Here is a 16,759-nt window from a genome sequence, read left to right as displayed (position 1 = left end):
AGGGGGCGAGGAGGCCCGCGGGAAGAGCGGGGGAGGAGAGAGGGAGGAGCGGGGAGGGCCCGGCGAGGAGGAGGCCGGCGCCGAGCGCGAGCGGCGCCCCTGACACTAGAGGGGGAAGACGGGGGGGGGGAGCGGGCCTCGCAGCCGAGGGGTCGGCGCGGGGAGGCGGGCGCCGGGCGGGGGTTCGCCGGGCCGCCGCGCGTGACGTAGCGCCGGGCAGGGCGTTATCAGCTGCGGGGCCGCGGCGAGGGACGCGTGGCGACAGCGGACGGCGCCGCCCGGTCCCGGACGGCCGCAGCCCGCGGCCGCGCGCGCGCGGGTTCCGAGCGCTCCGGGTCTCCGCCCCTGCCGCCGCGCCCCAGCCGCCGGGAGGCATGAGTCCGCGGCCGCAGCCCTAGCGCCCGCTCCTCCGCCCGGGCGGCCCGGTTGCGGGGACGGGTGCGCGCTGCAGGGTTGGGGGCCATGAAACCGAGTCCGGCCGGGACGGCGAGGGAGCTGGAGCCGCCGGCGCCGGTCCGGGGCGAGCAGCGCACGGCGGAGCCCGAGGGGCGCTGGCGGGAGAAGGGCGAGGCGGACACGGAGCGGCAGCGCACCCGCGAGCGGCAGGAGGCCACGCTGGCCGGGCTGGCGGAGCTGGAGTACCTGCGCCAGCGCCAGGAGCTGCTGGTCCGGGGCGCCCTGCGCAGCTCTGGGGGCGCGGGGGCAGCTGCAGCCCGCGCCGGGGAGCTGCCGGGGGAGGCGGCGCAGCGCAGCCGCCTGGAGGAGAAGTTCTTGGAGGAGAACATCTTGCTGCTGCGGAAGCAATTGGTAGGTCGTGCCCGGAGGTGGGGCACGGCTGTCCCTGCAGACGGGCCGGGGGTCGGGCAGGTGGCCTGCGGTGGGCGCTGGGGTGCCTCTGACTGGGGAAATCCTTTGGCTTCCCGGGATCCCCGCCCGGTGACCCCCTGACCCGGGTTCCCGAGGGCGCCCGCGGCGCGTGGGCTACCGACGCCCACGCGATCCCGGCGTGTGCCCGCTTTGTGTCAGGTAAGGGGCTGGTAGCCCCGCGCGGACTGCCGGGCGGGGGTGGCCGCTCTCCCCTCCTGCTCCGCCTTTGGAATTCTTGGAGTCTCCTGGTTGTTACCTTCAAACTCTCCAGTTAGACGAAAGCGTGCCCTCTCCCCGAAGGTTTGCAAAGCCTCATTTAAAATAGCATTTCTTTGGGGAGCTTCTTGGCTTCATGTCCTCCCGCCGAGAGGGGACAAAAGCCGAGGAGGGGGCTTGTGGCGCGGTTGACCGTCCAATGCCGAATTTTACGATTACACGGAGGCGGCCACGGGGAACCTGCCCCTCCCAAGGCTTTCCCCAGCCTGCCAGCTTTTGCCGGGGCTGCTGCTTAATTTAAGATAGAAGCCCTTTTGTATAAGGCGGCTAAAACCGATGCAAATGATGGAAATTTGCCTGGAGAAAGTGCCCTCTCCCCTCATATTTTATATGTACTGCTCGCTGTGACTTGGGGTGGAGGTGGGCGAAGGGAAAAACCTGCTCTCAGGGAGCATTTATTATTGGATTTGTGTCAGCGTCTCAGACATTCTCTGCCGTCTTCATTAATGGGGAAGAAAAAGAACTTCGGCGCTTAATGTATTGATGAACAGCTTTTGACCCAGCCTCAGAGTAATGGCGGCAGCTTTGTTTCGGTGACCTCAAAAATGTAGTTTTGAAAACAGGAGAAAAAAAAAAATCCTTATCTGACCATGTGATACTATCTGAAACTAGACGCATGCTAGATAATGTCCCTCCTACGATTACCAACAGAGTGATGCTGTGTGGTTATTTGTCAAGTGTTTTCTTGTATTACCTCTTTTCAGAGAATTTGTCTCTTTTTTTGAGCATCAAAGTGATTTGACTTGTTTGGTTCATTTTTTCTGAACTCATTCTAACAAACAAGCGTGTTATGTCTCCAAGCTTTTTAAGTCAAAGAACAGACAGGAGGGGTAGATCCATATGCATCTGTTTTGTAAGGATGTACAATATGTATCTGGTGGTTTGTGCAATACCTCTGTTTTGGCATTTTGCTGTGTTTTTTGGTAGCAGACACTGATCTGAGCCAATTCTTGCTGGTTATGCCTGTCATTGACATTGTGTGCATTGTCTTATACAATAGCACCTTCTTGTCTTCATGAATCTCACAACTGTGAGTGGCGCATTCCTGTTGACCCCTGGAGGGGAGCAAGGCAGCATGTCAGGAGAATTCCCGTCCACTCGGTGTTTGTGGTACTGTTTTCATTTGTAGACTTGGCATTTGTGATTTGAACCAGATGCCTTTTGAGTTTTGTTTTTTTGCTTCCCCAGCAATAGGAAGCACTAGGTGGCGGTGTGAGTTAGCACTACGGTCTGTCACCTTTGGAAACCCGAGCTGAGTTCAAATCTTGATGGACCTTCCCTTGAGGGTTTTGGATTCTGCCAGCTCACATTATACTTGGCACTGGCTATTAGTATTAGTTTCTCACTTTCAAAGGTCCTAAGACTGATTAAACCCCACAAAGCAACTAATAGAAAACAAAACTCTGCAGGACATTTGGCCAGAAAATCTCACCTAAGTAAGATTATAGTGTATTGTAGGAAATCTGTTATACTCTGACTTCAAATTAAAGAGTCTACAGTGAAGTACTGTTCTGTAAAAAATTGGCTGTACACAGAGGTTTTTTGAAAAATCTCAGTGGGTTTTTCTCACCTATAAAAAGTAAGTTTTTATATATATATATATATATTAGTTGAAACTAAAAGCAAGTCTTGTTTTTATGAAGAAACTATATCGCCACAAAATGTGAGAAAGTGGAATTCAAGGTAGGACATATTATTGAAGTTTTTCTTTATTTCAGGTCATCCAGTAAAAATTTTGGTTTTGGAAGATTTAGGGAACTCTTCAGATGGTAATTGGAATACTTAGAGCAGACTTTCTGGTTCTTTGTCACCAAAATGTGTTTGTTTTTCCTTTCTCCCTTTCTTCCTAATCAGAATTGTTTGAGGAGAAGAGATGCTGGTTTGTTGAACCAGTTGCAGGAACTCGACAAGCAGATAAGTGACCTGAGACTGGATGTGGAAAAGACATCTGAAGAGCACCTGGAGACAGACAGCCGCCCCAGCTCAGGTGAGTGTGGGAGCACAAGCAGGAATTCTGCGGTCATGAGTTGTGCCTTGGCCCCCTGTGCTTAGCGTTCCCAGACCTGCAAATGGCAGTGGAGTTTGTTTCCAGTGCAGAGAGAATAAAACAAAACAAAACAAGAGAAGTCTGCCATTCAGTTGCATAAGAGGGAAACAAAATCAGAAAACAAATTTTTTAAAAAATTTGTTTTGTTGAAGTATAGTTGATTTACAATGTTGTCTTAATTTCTACTGTACAGCAAAGTGATTCAGTAATATGTATATATACATTCTTTTTCATATTCTTTTCCATTAGGGTTTATCACAGGATATTGAATATAGTTCCCTGTGCTATACAGTAGGACCTTATTGTTTATCCATTCTCTATATAATAGTTAGCATTTGCCAATCCCAAATTCCCAATCCATCCCTCCCCCCACCCCCTCCCCCTTGGCAACCACAAGTCTGTTCTCTATGTCTGTGAGGCTGTTTCTGTTTTGTAGATAAGTTCGTTAGACAACAAAATTTTTAATAATGAGATTGATCTGACTGAAGTCTCCTGAGTTTAAAAATAAAAGCTTCTATTCAGATTTCTGGAAGAATGCTTCTCCTTTGAAACTTGAGAAAGTCAGAACTGGGCTAGAAAATTAGTCACACTTCAGCTTCCTGAGACCACTTCAAAAGTTTGTTCTTTTTTTCTTTTAAACCATTTGGCTACTTAAATAGATTTGTTTTTCTCTTCAAGTTATTCTTTCTGAAATGTTTGTGAAAAAGTTGAAGTTTGACAGATCTAAGTCTCTTTCTTTGCACATCTTTAAAGGTGGGGTCTAGGAGTAAGGTCAGTTTGAGAGTGAGGGTACTCTCAGCTTTGAAACATACCCATAGTTATGGGCTCTTTGCCTTTTTCCAAAGATTGCTGGAAATGAAACCATAAAGTCAGGACACTAAATCTCGTGAACCAAAATTGGTGCCCCTCCCTCTCATACTCTCCCTTTCCTACCTTTTCTACATGATTACCGCTTTTCCTTTTAGGCACAAATGTGTGTTATTGCTTGATATGATCGTAATCCCAAATGGTGTTTTTTATTTGTAGGGTTTTATGAACTGAGTGATGGGGCTTCGGGATCCCTTTCCAATTCCTCGAACTCCGTCTTTAGTGAGTGTTTATCCAGTTGTCATTCCAGCACCTGTTTTTGCAGCCCCTTGGAAGCAACCTTGACTATCTCAGATGGTTGCCCCAAATCTGCAGGTAAGACTTTTTACAATTGATAGACATTTTTAATTGGAAGGGGTCAAAGGTCTTTAAAGGTTGTCTAGCTTCTACTGATGAAAAACAAAGGCTCAGAGAATTTCATCAGCTTTCTGCATTTAGTGCCATCGTTGCATCTAGAATCAAGATCACCACTATTCCAGTCCTCTTTGGGTATCACCTGGCTTTATATTCTGATGATAGCAAGACAGCTTATTTTTAGAAATCCTGTCCCAATATTATAGGTCTTGAGCTCTGTTTTTGAGCTTCTGCTGTTCAGTTGTTTGCATTTTCTTTTCAGAATTACTTTGGATCTGTTTTCTTCTTCTTTTAATCATTTAAAGCTAAAGCTTACATTAAGTTAAATATATCTGTCAGCCTGGCTAAGAGCTGCTTGGCACTTCTGGTAGCAGTGGCCCCTCCCTGTTCTCCAGAATGCCTTGCATGATGGCATCTCTCTTCTTTTAGCAGGTGGATAGGGTGAGATCCCCTAGACCATGTTCCCCATTTTGGGCTATTCTTGCAGTGACCTCTAGAGAGAATCATGCCATTGTTGGTACAGGAAGAGTTTCTGTATTTCCACTGTGTGTCACACACTGCTGTGTGCTCTGCATACATTTACCTGCTTTGAATCCTCCCGACAATTCTGCAAGGTGCAAGGGTTCTTAGCTCCATTTTATGTATCAGAAAAATGAGGCCTGGTGAGGTTAGGTTAGGTAAGTTGCTTAAGGTTATATAGAGAGTAAGTGACAGAGGCAGGGTTCAAGCTCAGGACTATCTGCCAGGTCCATGTGTTTCCACCACACCAAGGGAATCCAGAAATTGTGTTCAACCTTCTCAACGAACAGAGGAGGAATTTGGTTTTATATGCCTTTGTCGGAGGCTTCTCATTTGCTGAATGGCAGAGTTGTTGCTGAAACTCGGGACACCTTCCTTAGTTCTGCTTTAGTACGATTCCTCAGAAGATCAGAGAAAATATGGAAGTTAGAGGAGCTGTGGGTCCTGGCACAAGTCACTGCACCCTTGGTTTGTATGTGTTGCCCACTTGGGTAAAAGGTTGAATTTCTGAGGTCCAGGCAATGCAAACATAACACTAAACAACTGAGGCTGCTAATTGGCTGCTGCCTTTGTACAGTGTGTGTTGTTAGCAGCAAACGTTTGGCGAAGCACAAATCTGTGTTACCTAGAGTATCTGGGCCTCAAGTTCATTGGTAATTGCTCCCTTTCACTCTGCAGATCTGGTTTCAGAGGGAAATTTTGTAAACCTATTAAAGGTACTTTGGTATAGGTTTTCCTAAAAGACAGACTCCTGCTATCCCAAATGCCACATCTTCACATAATTGAGACAGTTGGGCTGGCCCTTGTCGGCTGGGATGCCTGTCTTGTTCCTTAACTTTATGGAGGAAAAAGAGATGAAAGATGTCGTGTAGGTAAATGTGGCTTAAAGTAAGACAAGGATAGGCCTTGGGGTAGTGAGGAGGGATGGGCAAGGATATTAGCTAGAGAGGCTTCCCCTTCTTAAAACAAGCTATTTATTGGCAGTGGAGGTGGGATTGGGGACATGGCACATTTATTTTACAATAATCTTTTGTTTACACATGAATCATATCATTTCTGGGTCTAGGCTGTATTCCCCCCCCTTCCCCGCCCCCCCCAACTGCTAATTGTCATTGGAATTCATGGAGCTTTCCCTTAAATTAACAATTAACATAGAACCTAGCATGTAGTGGGTTTTCAATATTTGAGTGAATAAATATAATTATAATGGACAACAAATTAAATAGTGACAAAACCTTTGATTTTCTCTAACTAAAGGTCATTCAAGGGATGTGATATTTATAATGTATGCCAAGACAAGAGAGCAAAATCATTTAATTAAGCAAGAAAGCTTGATGTCATTGTATTTTGGCATCTACATTTTTGAGATGTGGGAAATTTATTCATTAATACGACTACTCAATCTTTTAAAACATCATCAAGAATTCCCTCCTAAAATATTGTACTTTATTTTTTAGTGTCACTATTGAAAACATAGGGTGATTATTATTTAAATTTAATTAGTCTCTATTGAAATTTGATTAGTTACCCTGACCTTTCAATTGACAGTTATACAAGAACACATATTAAGAATTAGGTCTAAAAAAAAAAAAAAAAATGAGGAGGAAGCCCGTAGAGAGTATAGTTTATCTGAAGTATTTTAAAGGGAAACCAGGAATAGAACACAGAAAGGAGAGTGGCCTAGAGAAAGAACGAAAGAATGACTCAAAAAACATTTATTTTTCCAGTAATATAATATACTGGAAATATTGCAATATACTGCAATATATGTATAATGCAGTACATATTTACTGAAAATTTAGAAAATAGAAAATGAAGAAAGTAAACATTACTTGCTTTCCCAGCACATTGAGATGCTCGTGCTTCATTAGCATCTTGGTGTGCTTCATTTCAGACTTTTTTCTTTGAATATATCCAGTCTTAATAAAACTATAATCAATAGTCTGGTATTATGATTTTCACTCCACTTTAAAGTGTTTTCCCCATATTATTCAATAGTTTGAAAGCATTTTTAATGACTGAATATTTTTCCTTCAGAGTTATAGCTTGTTAAAAATTCCTTTGTTAATTATTTTTCCATCACCCAGTAGTGTGAACTGTATGTGAAATAGTAGAATAGCTTGTGGAGTATTTGTTGATTCTTTGGCATTCTCCCTCTACCCGTGAATTTGTCTTCGTAGAAACTGGCCAGAGTCGAGATGGTGCTGACACCAATTCATTTCTTCAGAGTGTACCTTTAAATGTTTTTCAGATCTCATAGGATGGTTGGAATATAAAGAAGGCCACTGTGAAGACCAGGCCTCAGGGGCAGTTGGCCGTTCCCCCTCCACATCACAGTCTAATTCCCTTGGTGTCATTGCAGATGTGAATCCCAAGTACCAGTGTGATCTGGTGTCTAAAAACGGGAATGATGTGTATCGCTACCCCAGTCCGCTTCATGCTGTGGCCGTGCAGAGCCCAATGTTTCTCCTTTGCCTGACCGGCAATCCCCTGAGGGAAGACGAGAGGCTCGGTAGCCATGCCAACGACATTTGTGTCGGATCTGAGCTGGATGCCGTCAAGACGGACACTTCCTTACCCTCTCCAAGCAGTCTGTGGTCTGCTCCCCATCCTTCATCGAGTAAGAAAATGGATGGTTACATTCTGAGCCTGGTCCAGAAAAAAACACACCCTGTAAGGACCAACAAGCCGAGAACCAGTGTGAACGCTGACCCCACCAAGGGGCTTCTGAGGAATGGGAGCGTTTGTGTCAGAGTGACTGCGGCCGTCTCACAGGGCAACAGTGGGAACCTTAAGAATTCTAAACAGGTGCCTTTGCCCTCTGGCGGGATCCCCTCTTTGGACAATGGGACGTTGTCTCCACTGAAACAGTGGTCAAAAGAATCAAAGCCAGAACCACTGGAAAGCAAGAGGTTGCCCGCGCCTGAGGGCATCTCCCCAGGCGCTGCCACTGAACTTCCAGGTAAGCATCTGCCCAAAAATGCCAAGCCAGCCTCCCAGGAACTTGCCAGGTGTCCCCCTGCTGGGGCAGGGGAGTCTCCTAAGGAAAGCGGGCAGATCCCAGCTGCCTCCCCAAAAGAGAGCCCCGGGAGGGTCCCCGCCTCGCTGCAAGAGAACAAGGTGGTCCAGCCACTGAAAAAGGTGCCACAGAAAAACAGCCTGCCGGCTCTCCCTACGGCGGCGCCCCCTCCCGCCGCTTCGGCTCTGCTGTCTCCCGCTTTCCCGGTGGAAGAGCGGCCCGCCCTGGATTTCAGAAGCGAGGGCTCTTCTTCTCAGAGCCTGGAGGAAGGGTCTCTGGGGAAGGCGCCGCCGGTCCTGGCGCAGCCGCCCGGCGTCAGGCCGCCCCGGGGTACGCGGCCCGCGGCTGCCCCGAGGGGCTCCACCCTGAAGCCCCGGGCCCCGGCCGTCCACGGGCCGGAGAGCGCGCTGCCCGCCGTGAGGGAGAAAGGCCGGGCGGCTGGCAAGAAGTGTCGGTTCCCCGATGACGCGGATACAAATAAGAAACTCCGGAGAGCCCCGGCCAAGGGGCGGCGGGGCGGGGGCGGCCAGCCCGACGCGGGACCGCCCAGCCGGCCGCTGGGGACGGGCCACCGGGCGGGGAGCCGCGGCCACGGCCACGGCCACGGCCGGGAGGCGGTGGTGGCCAAGCCCAAGCACAAGCGCACCGACTCGCGGCGGTGGAGGTCGGCCGCCGAGGTGTCCTACGAGGAGGCGCTACGGCGCGCGCGGCGGGGCCGCCGGGAGCCCGCGGGGCTGTTCGCGGCCGGGCCGCTGCCCTATGCCAGCCCCTACGCGTACGCGGCCAGCGACTCCGAGTACTCGGCCGAGTGCGAGTCTCTGTTCCACTCCACCGTGCTGGACACGAGCGAGGACGAGCGCAGCAACTATACCACGAACTGCTTCGGCGACAGCGAGTCCAGCGTGAGCGAGGGCGAGTTCGTGGGCGACAGCACCAGCACCAGCGACTCCGAGGAGAGCGGAGGATTGATTTGGTCCCAGTTTGTCCAGACTCTCCCTCTGCAGCCGGTCCCGGCCCCGGACCTTCGCCACAACCCCACCAAAACCTTCGTCAAAATTAAGGCTTCACACAACCTCAAGAAGAAGATCCTGCGCTTTCGGTCTGGCTCTTTGAAACTGATGACGACCGTTTGAGTAACATCCTTGGTGTAGAAAGTGGGGTTTTTCTAGTTCCCGAAGAAACGGCGGCGTCTTACTGTTTTGTGCGTAATAATCCCATGGAATGCTTTCCTTTGGTTTAGATAAAACCGAGGTGAATTATGTCTCATCTTCGTCAAGTATGGACGCTAGTGCCTTTAGTGGAAGGTAAAGAATGTCTTTGCTGGTTAGAAGTGAATATTGAGTTTCAAATGGTGGTGATAGTGACTTTTGTGGTATCAGATGGTTTTTATTTGACATTTTGTGAGCATCTGTGAAGGCACAGGTTTTGATGTTCAAGTGTTAATGGGATGAGACCTTTTGATCTGGAGGTCAGGTGGATGGAATTTTAGGACATACATTTGCTTCTTTGGTTCTTTAGGGCAGCGTCTCCAGGAGGGTTTTCCTGTTGGGGGTATCACATACAATTGTGTGAGGTAGATACAAGGGGCAGTCATGGTTTTCTGTAGTTTTCTATATACTCTTCTTTTCTCGGATGTGTCCCCATTCTGTATTCTCCTCAGAACTCTTTGGTTTACTGGACTCAGAACTTGAAGACCAGACCCTACATCCAGAGAGGTGACCTGGATAGGGAGGCTGGTAATACCTTAAAAGGATTCACTAAAACCTTTGCCACACTTGGTGCCTAGGCCCTGGTTACAGTAACCCCTTCTAGGGCCATTTACCCAACGTTGATGCCTTTCTCCTCCTCCCTAATTTGCAGCAGATCCAACCATTCCTCCCTTGGAGACTTGCCTTTGGGAGAACATTTTGGTCATCGGGTACAGAGAAATTCACTCCTAGTGAAATAACCCTTGGGTACGACTCCAAGCTCAGAACTGCTCGCGTAGCACTGTGCCACCTAAGCATTAGCCCAAACGTATTAGTGCAATCCAGTCCAGATTGGACCACTGACCCTGTTTGGAAGGGCTTTTTAAAAAAAAAAAAAATTTTTTTTGGTAAACAGTATTGTGTAAAATTCCTTTTTTTATACCAGTATATGCATGTTTTGTGCATGAGTAGTATTTGTTTTGATATTCCTGTTGATGTTAAATGACTGTATGATATAAACAGTATGTGTTTTTATATATCTTTGTGTAAATTTAATATAACGCATTATATGCTGTAATAAACGATTTGTTTTACTGATGTTAAGTTTGTTATTTGGGTATAAAACCAGATGTTTACACCTATAAATCTTGTACTGATTATTGTGGGATTTATATTAGGCCTGTTCTAGCATTAGAATATTATTTGCAATAATTAAGGCAGATTTTAGGAGTGTTGGAATGGATGGTGAATAAACAAATGAGGAAAAGCAAGCTACTTCTTTAGAATGGTTAAGGTGCTTCTTTAAAATTTAAGGTACATTTGATAGGTCTCTTCTAAGGAAAATATTTCTGAGAAGACTTCCCCTCTCTCCCTCAAAGTCTTAAGTATGAAAAACTTTCAACATGGAAAAGTTGAAAGGATAGTACAATAAACACCTGTACAGCCATCACCTAGATTCAACAATTGTTAACATTTTGCCATGCTTGCTTTAACACTCTTTATGTATTGATATATATTAGATTAAACCATATTGCTGGTTTTGTGGGTCAAAGACAGATTTTGGCAATCCTCCCTCTCCCCACCACGCTACTACATTATTTTAAAGTAAATTTCAGGCATCATGATATTTCATCTCTAAAAATTTAAGTATGTATTTCCTAAGAACAAGGAGATTCTCCTGTATAATCACAACACCATGATCACACCCAAGGAAAATTGACAATAATTCTTATTATCATCAAAAATTTAATCTCTATTCAAGTTTTCCAATTTGTTTCAAGAATTTCTTAGTAGCAGCTTCCCTGCTCCTCCCAACCAGGATTCAGTCAATGCTATACGTTGCATTTGGTTATAGACCCCTGGTCTTTTAAGTCTGGAATAGCCTCTCCATATTTTTTTCAAATGACATTGGGTTTTTAAAGTCAGAGCAGTTGTCTTGTAGAAGGGCCCACATTCTGAATTTGGTTGTTTCTTTATGTTGTCTTCTAACATCTTCTAGTTCCTCTATTTCCTGTAAACTGTGAAGGCTTGATTGGATTCAGGTTAAACATTCTTGGCAAGAAGATTTCACTACTGATCGTGCGTACTTTTATTGCTGCACATCAAGAAACAGAATATCAGGTTGCCCTACTATCACTGAATTTAAGAGTGATCCCTTTAAGAGTCAAGTCGGTGAGCAGAATTTTCTCCACTATAAAGGTTTTGTTTTTCCTCTTTGCAAATGGTTAGTGTTTGTGGGTGACTCTTTGGTAGTGTGTGTGGATATCCTGTTCTTCATAACCTTCCACTTAATGGCTTTAGTTTACTTTGCTGATCCTTGCCTGAATCAGTTATTGCCTTGGGGATGCAAAATGGTTTTCTAAGATCTTTTCTTCTTTTACTAGCTGACATTCTACAAAAAAGAGCTTTCCTTGTTATTTTCCCTTTCTCTTTTTAAAATATCATGATGGATTGGTGGATTTTTATTCATTTGATTCTTTACAGTCACTTACGGTTATTGTTCTTTTTAATGCTCCACATGTCCCAAATTTGGCCAGTGGGAGGATACATTTCATTAAAAGGAGACTCTGGAATCAGCTCAGTCTCATAATTCATATATTTATTATGAGATGTACTCCATTAAAATGATTTTTTCACATGCTAAAGTGCAATGCAACAAAAATCCCTTAACTATCCATTTTTTAATTCTGTCTTGGAAATGATTTCTTTTCCTATATTTTATATCCCTCTTATCTCTAAGAAGGCTTTTAACTTTGAAACTATAGCAAATTATTTCTCCTATAAAACTGTATCTTATCTTTATAAAGATAAGACTTTTTTTCAGCAAGACATCTTTTTTTAACATCTTCTTAGACAATTTTTGCAAATGTAGAGTTGCTAGTCTTTTTGTATTCATATGTTTTTATATGCAGTCATTCTTCTTTGACTAGAATTTCTTTGGTTACCTGATTAAATCTAAGCCAGGCGCAAACAAGGGGATGATCTCACCATGTTCTCTAATGGTGTGATCCAATCTCTTTGGGGGCAAGTTATAAAGTTTATTGTGTAAGGCAACTGGGACCTGCAGTCAGTTGTTGAATCATGTCCAAGTTGTTCTCAATAAGCATTATTCTCAGAAGGGGATGCTTCCTGAAAACTAGCTTCTGAATAATTACATGTTAGGTGACAGAATGCCAAAGGAAGAGAAGCATGAAAAACAGGATTTTTCAAAGAACTTTGGGTTTGTCCACCTCTGTCTATTGCTTGACTTCCCTGTAGCTAGCAGTTGTACTGCACTTGGAAAATTGGGTTTTGTCCATTATTTTCAATGACAAAATACCTGCTATTGTTGTTTCAAACAAAATGGCTCTTTAAGTATTTTCCTTTATTTAAATAAATTACAAATACTCATTGTCAGAAAAGAAAAAGAAACCAGATATATACACAGGTGTTTACACTCTTCTCTCTCAATCCTCCTCAAATCCTACTCTTCAGTAACGTTGGTGTATATATTTCCATACTCTGTTATATGCACAAATATATAACCTTTATATTTTTTCTTCAAAACCAAGTCTCAGTTTATATGTATCATTCTGTAACTGGCTTCCTTCATTTCGTGAATATAATTCTCTCTTTGTAATGGGATTCCAAGTATGTCCTTGGAAAATAGGCACCAGAGGAAAAAGGCACCAGATTTTATGGGGCTACTTTTTGCTCTGCTTAGAAAAATTCTAATATTTAGCAACAAAAGTGTTACCTGAGTGCTATACTTTTGCACACATATTGCCTTTCTAGTTTTCTCATGTATTTTGTTATTTTGTATTGTGAGGTCACTTCAGTGGGGTATTATTGCGGGAATCCTATGAGTCTTGATTAAGGCTTTTGCCATACCGAGGAGCTTTGTCTTTTTTTCTGGCAGGTGCCTCAGGGACATTTCCAGGCTGGACCACTTTTAAGTTCATTTCTCTGCTTTGAGGTTACCTGACTACAGAGGTAGTATAAATTCAAATCCTAAATCCACATGGAAGTTACATGTTCTCAGAGGAGACCTTTCCCAAGGTGGAAGAGATTCCTTATTTTCATCCTGGGCCAAGAAGTGGATTTTTTTTTCTTGGACCAACCCTTCACTGAGGGTATAGTGCTTCTGCCTGTAGGAATATGGGGAAGTCTCAGTCCCAAATCCTACCCTCGGAGAGCCAAGTCCTTGTCCTTGTGTGCCTTGCTTTAGGGACCAGAAACTTCTCCCTCTACTCTCCAAAAAAGTAGACCAAACTTGGGTTCATTTCTAGTGAAGTCAATATACACTTAACGAGGATGTTTGTTAATAGTTTACCCATCATTTCCAAGTGTTTTACAGTGAAATGATAAGGTTGTCTATCCATCAAAAGGCTGGAAACAGGAACCATAGAGCTACCCATTGCCTTTGCCAATAAGTTGGATTCTCCTTTCCCCCTTTAATTTTTGGTACAATATTATTGAGGTACAACTGAAGTATGATAAAATGCACATACTTGAACTTCACAATTGGATCAGTTTTGATATACTTATATACCCGTGTAATCACTACAATCAATAATAACGAACATTTCCATCATTCTCAAAACTTTCCTTGAGATCTTTGTACTCCATCTCTGCCTCCACCCCTTTCCCCAGAAAACCACTGATCTGCTTTCTGTCACTATAGATTACTATGTATTTTATAGAATTCTATATAAATGGAATTAAACAGTGTGTACTCTTTTTTGCCTGAATTTTTCATTCTGCATAATGATTTTTAGGTTTGTCTATGTTGCTTCATGTCTCAATAGTTCATTCCTTTTTTATTGCTGAGTTGTATTCTTCTGTACAGATAAATAATGATTTGTTTATCCCATTTACTTGTTGATGGACATTCGGGTTTTTTCCAGTTTGGGGCTATTACAAATAAAACAGTGAAGAACATTCATGCACAGGTCTTTGTGTGGACAGATGTCTTTGTTTCCCTTGGGTAAATGGAATGCATTGATCTTATGGTAGGCGTATGTTTAACTGCAAAGATATATTCCAAACGGGTTGTACTATTTTACATTTTTACAAGTAACATGTGAGAGTTTTGCTTGCTCCATATCCTCACTATCATTTGGCATGCTCAGTCTTTTTAGTTTTAGCCAATTTAATGGACGTATAATGGTATCCTGTTGTGGTTTTAATTTGAATTTCCTTGATGACTAATGACGTTGAACATCTTTTCATGTGCTTATTGGCCATCTGTCTATCTTCTTTGGTGAAGTATCTGTTCACATAGTTTGTCCATGGGTTGTTGGGCTTCTTAGTATTACGTTGTAAGAGTTTTATGTTTTTTTTTAAAATTTCATGTAAAAGTCCTCTGATATATATTGTGAGTATTTTCTCCTAGTCTGTAGCTTGCCTTTTGTCTTTCTTAATGGTGCCTTATGAAGAACAAGCATTTTTAATTTTGATCAAGTCCAGTTTTCTATTTTTTCATTTACAGTTTGTGATTTTGATGTCCCATCTAAGAAACCTTTGCCTAATCCAAGGTTGCAAAGATCTTCTCCTGTGCTTTCTTCTAGAAGTATTATGGTTTTAGGTTTACATGTAGGTCAATGACCTATTTTGACTTAATTTTGGGGTATGATGAGAAGTAAGGACAGATGTTCAATTTTTCCAAACAGATATTCAGTTGGTCTAGCACTATTCACTGAAATGACTTTCACTTCTGAATTGGCACCTTTGTAAAAAAAAAAAAAAAAAAAATGAAATATATATATATATAAATATATATATATTTATAAATATATATATTTATAAATATATAAATACATATAGAATATATATATATTTATTATATATACAAACTATATATATATTTCTGGATTCTATTCCTCTTTTTAAATAAATTTATTTATTTATTTATTTATTGGCTGTGTTGGGTCTTCGTTGCTGTGCACAGGCTTTCTCTAGTTGCAGCGAGCGGGGGCTACTCTTCGTTGCGGTGCGCGGGCTTCTCATTGCGGTGGCTTCTCTTGTTGCGGAGCACGGGCTCTAGGCGCGCGGGCTTCAGTAGTTGTGGCACACGGGCTTCAGTAGTTGTGGCACTCAGGCTCAGTAGTTGTGGCTTGCAGGCTGTAGAGTGCAGGTTCAGTTGTTGTGGTGCACGGGCTTTGTTGCTCCGCGGCATGTGGGATCTTCCCGGACCAGGGCTTGAACCCATGTCCCCTGCATTGGGAGGCAGATTCTTAACCACTGTGCCACCAGGGAAGCCCCAACACTGCGCCACCAGGGAAGCCCCTCTGGATTCTATTCTTTTTCATTTATCTATATGCCTATTTTTTCACCAATACCAACTGCCTTGATTTTTGTAGCTTTACAGTAATTATTGAAATCGGGTAGGGCAAGTCCTCCAACTTTGCTTTCTCATTCTCCTTCATCTTAACTCCTTTGATTATTCTTGATCCTTTGCATTATTATGTAAATTTTAGAATCAACTTATCAATTTCTACAAAACAACAAAACAAAACAAAACAAAACCCTGCTGAAACTTTTATTTGTATCACATGGAGTATAGTTCACTATAGAGATACTGCCATCTTAAAAATAATGTCTTTCAATCCATGAGTATGCCATATCTTTCCATTTATTTAGGTATTCTTTAATTTTCTTCAGCAATGTTTTATAGTTTTTAGTGTAAAGGTCTTGGTCATTTTTTGTTAGATTTATTCTATGTATTTTTTGATTTTTGGTGATACTCTAAATAGAAGTTATGAAAATCTTATTTTCTAGTTGTCTGCTAGTGGTATATAAGAATACAATTGATATTGTATATTAACCTTAAACTCTGGTAAATTCATTTATTAGTTTTAGTAATTGTTTTGTAGAATTCCAATCCTAGAGTTTTTGATATTGTCCTAAAGATCTGGAAACCTTTTTTCCAATATTTTCTCTCTTCTTTTCAGTTTAGATAATTTCTATTGCTCTATCTGCATTTTCCTTTGCTATCTATGTTCTACTATTGAGCCCATCTAGTGAGTTTTTAAAAAAATTTCAGGTATTATATTTTTCAGTCTTAAAGTTTCCAGCTGGATTGTTTTTGTTTGCTTGTTTTTGTTTTGGGGTGTGTGTGTGTGTGTGTGTGTGTGTGTGTGTTTGTATGGTTTCTATTTCTCTACTGACAATTTCTATCTGTTCATTCACTTCAAATGTGTTTTCCTTATGGAGCATAGTTATAGTAGCTGCTTTAAGTCTTTGTTTGATAGTTTCAACATGTAGGTCATCTTGAGGTTGGCATCTGTTGATTGTTTTTCCCTTGAGAACGGGTCACATTTTCCTGTTTCTTTGGTTGTCAAGTAATTTCAGATTGTATCCTGAACATATCAATGTAATACTGCATATGTTCTGAGTCCTTTCATAATCCTCAGGAGAATGTTGATGTTTTTGCTTTAGCAGACTATCAACCTGGTTAGGCTCTGACCCTAGGTTCTTCTCACCTTTGTGGGCAGTGGTTTAACTCTGAGTTCAATCATATAAGCCTTTGTTGTACTGCTTTGGGTCTGTCCTGTACCTGCATAGTTCAGGGGTTAGTCTGACACTTAGGTAGGTGGTTCGTATCTCATTTAAACTCTCAATGCCTTTGCTGTGTTGGTTTGA

The 16,759-nt window shown here is 43.1% G+C and overlaps 1 protein-coding gene across 2 annotated transcripts; it reads left to right on the top strand.

Annotated features, from left to right (window-relative positions):
- The first annotated feature begins 121 nt into the window (after nucleotides 1-121).
- On the top strand, nucleotides 122-10,233 carry DACT1 (dishevelled binding antagonist of beta catenin 1). 2 transcript variants are annotated; one of them, XM_082450373.1, is made up of 4 exons: nucleotides 122-807; nucleotides 2,998-3,130; nucleotides 4,217-4,372; nucleotides 7,182-10,233. In XM_082450373.1, exons 1-4 carry the CDS (start codon nucleotides 463-465, stop codon nucleotides 9,080-9,082), a joined length of 2,535 nt encoding a protein of 844 aa, XP_082306499.1. In that variant the 5' UTR covers nucleotides 122-462; the 3' UTR covers nucleotides 9,083-10,233. The 2 variants fall into 2 exon arrangements, with proteins under 2 accessions (XP_082306499.1, XP_082306500.1); XM_082450374.1 differs by having other exon boundaries at nucleotides 124-807; nucleotides 7,293-10,233.
- The last annotated feature ends 6,526 nt before the right edge of the window (nucleotides 10,234-16,759 follow it).

This window comes from Balaenoptera physalus (assembly GCF_965194825.1).
Source record: "Balaenoptera physalus genome assembly, chromosome: 2".
Lineage (NCBI taxonomy): Eukaryota > Metazoa > Chordata > Mammalia > Artiodactyla > Balaenopteridae > Balaenoptera > Balaenoptera physalus.
Note: the sequence above shows the minus strand (reverse complement) of the source record. Positions and strands in the feature narration are given on the sequence as shown.

Coding starts and splice junctions, on each gene's coding strand:
- DACT1 (XM_082450373.1), top strand. CDS start 463: ATGAAACCGAGTCCGGCCGGGACGGCGAGGGAGCTGGAGCCGCCGGCG. Junction 808..2,997: donor TGCTGCTGCGGAAGCAATTG/GTAGGTCGTGCC, acceptor CTTCCTAATCAG/AATTGTTTGAGGAGAAGAGA. Junction 4,373..7,181: donor TGGTTGCCCCAAATCTGCAG/GTAAGACTTTTT, acceptor AATGTTTTTCAG/ATCTCATAGGATGGTTGGAA.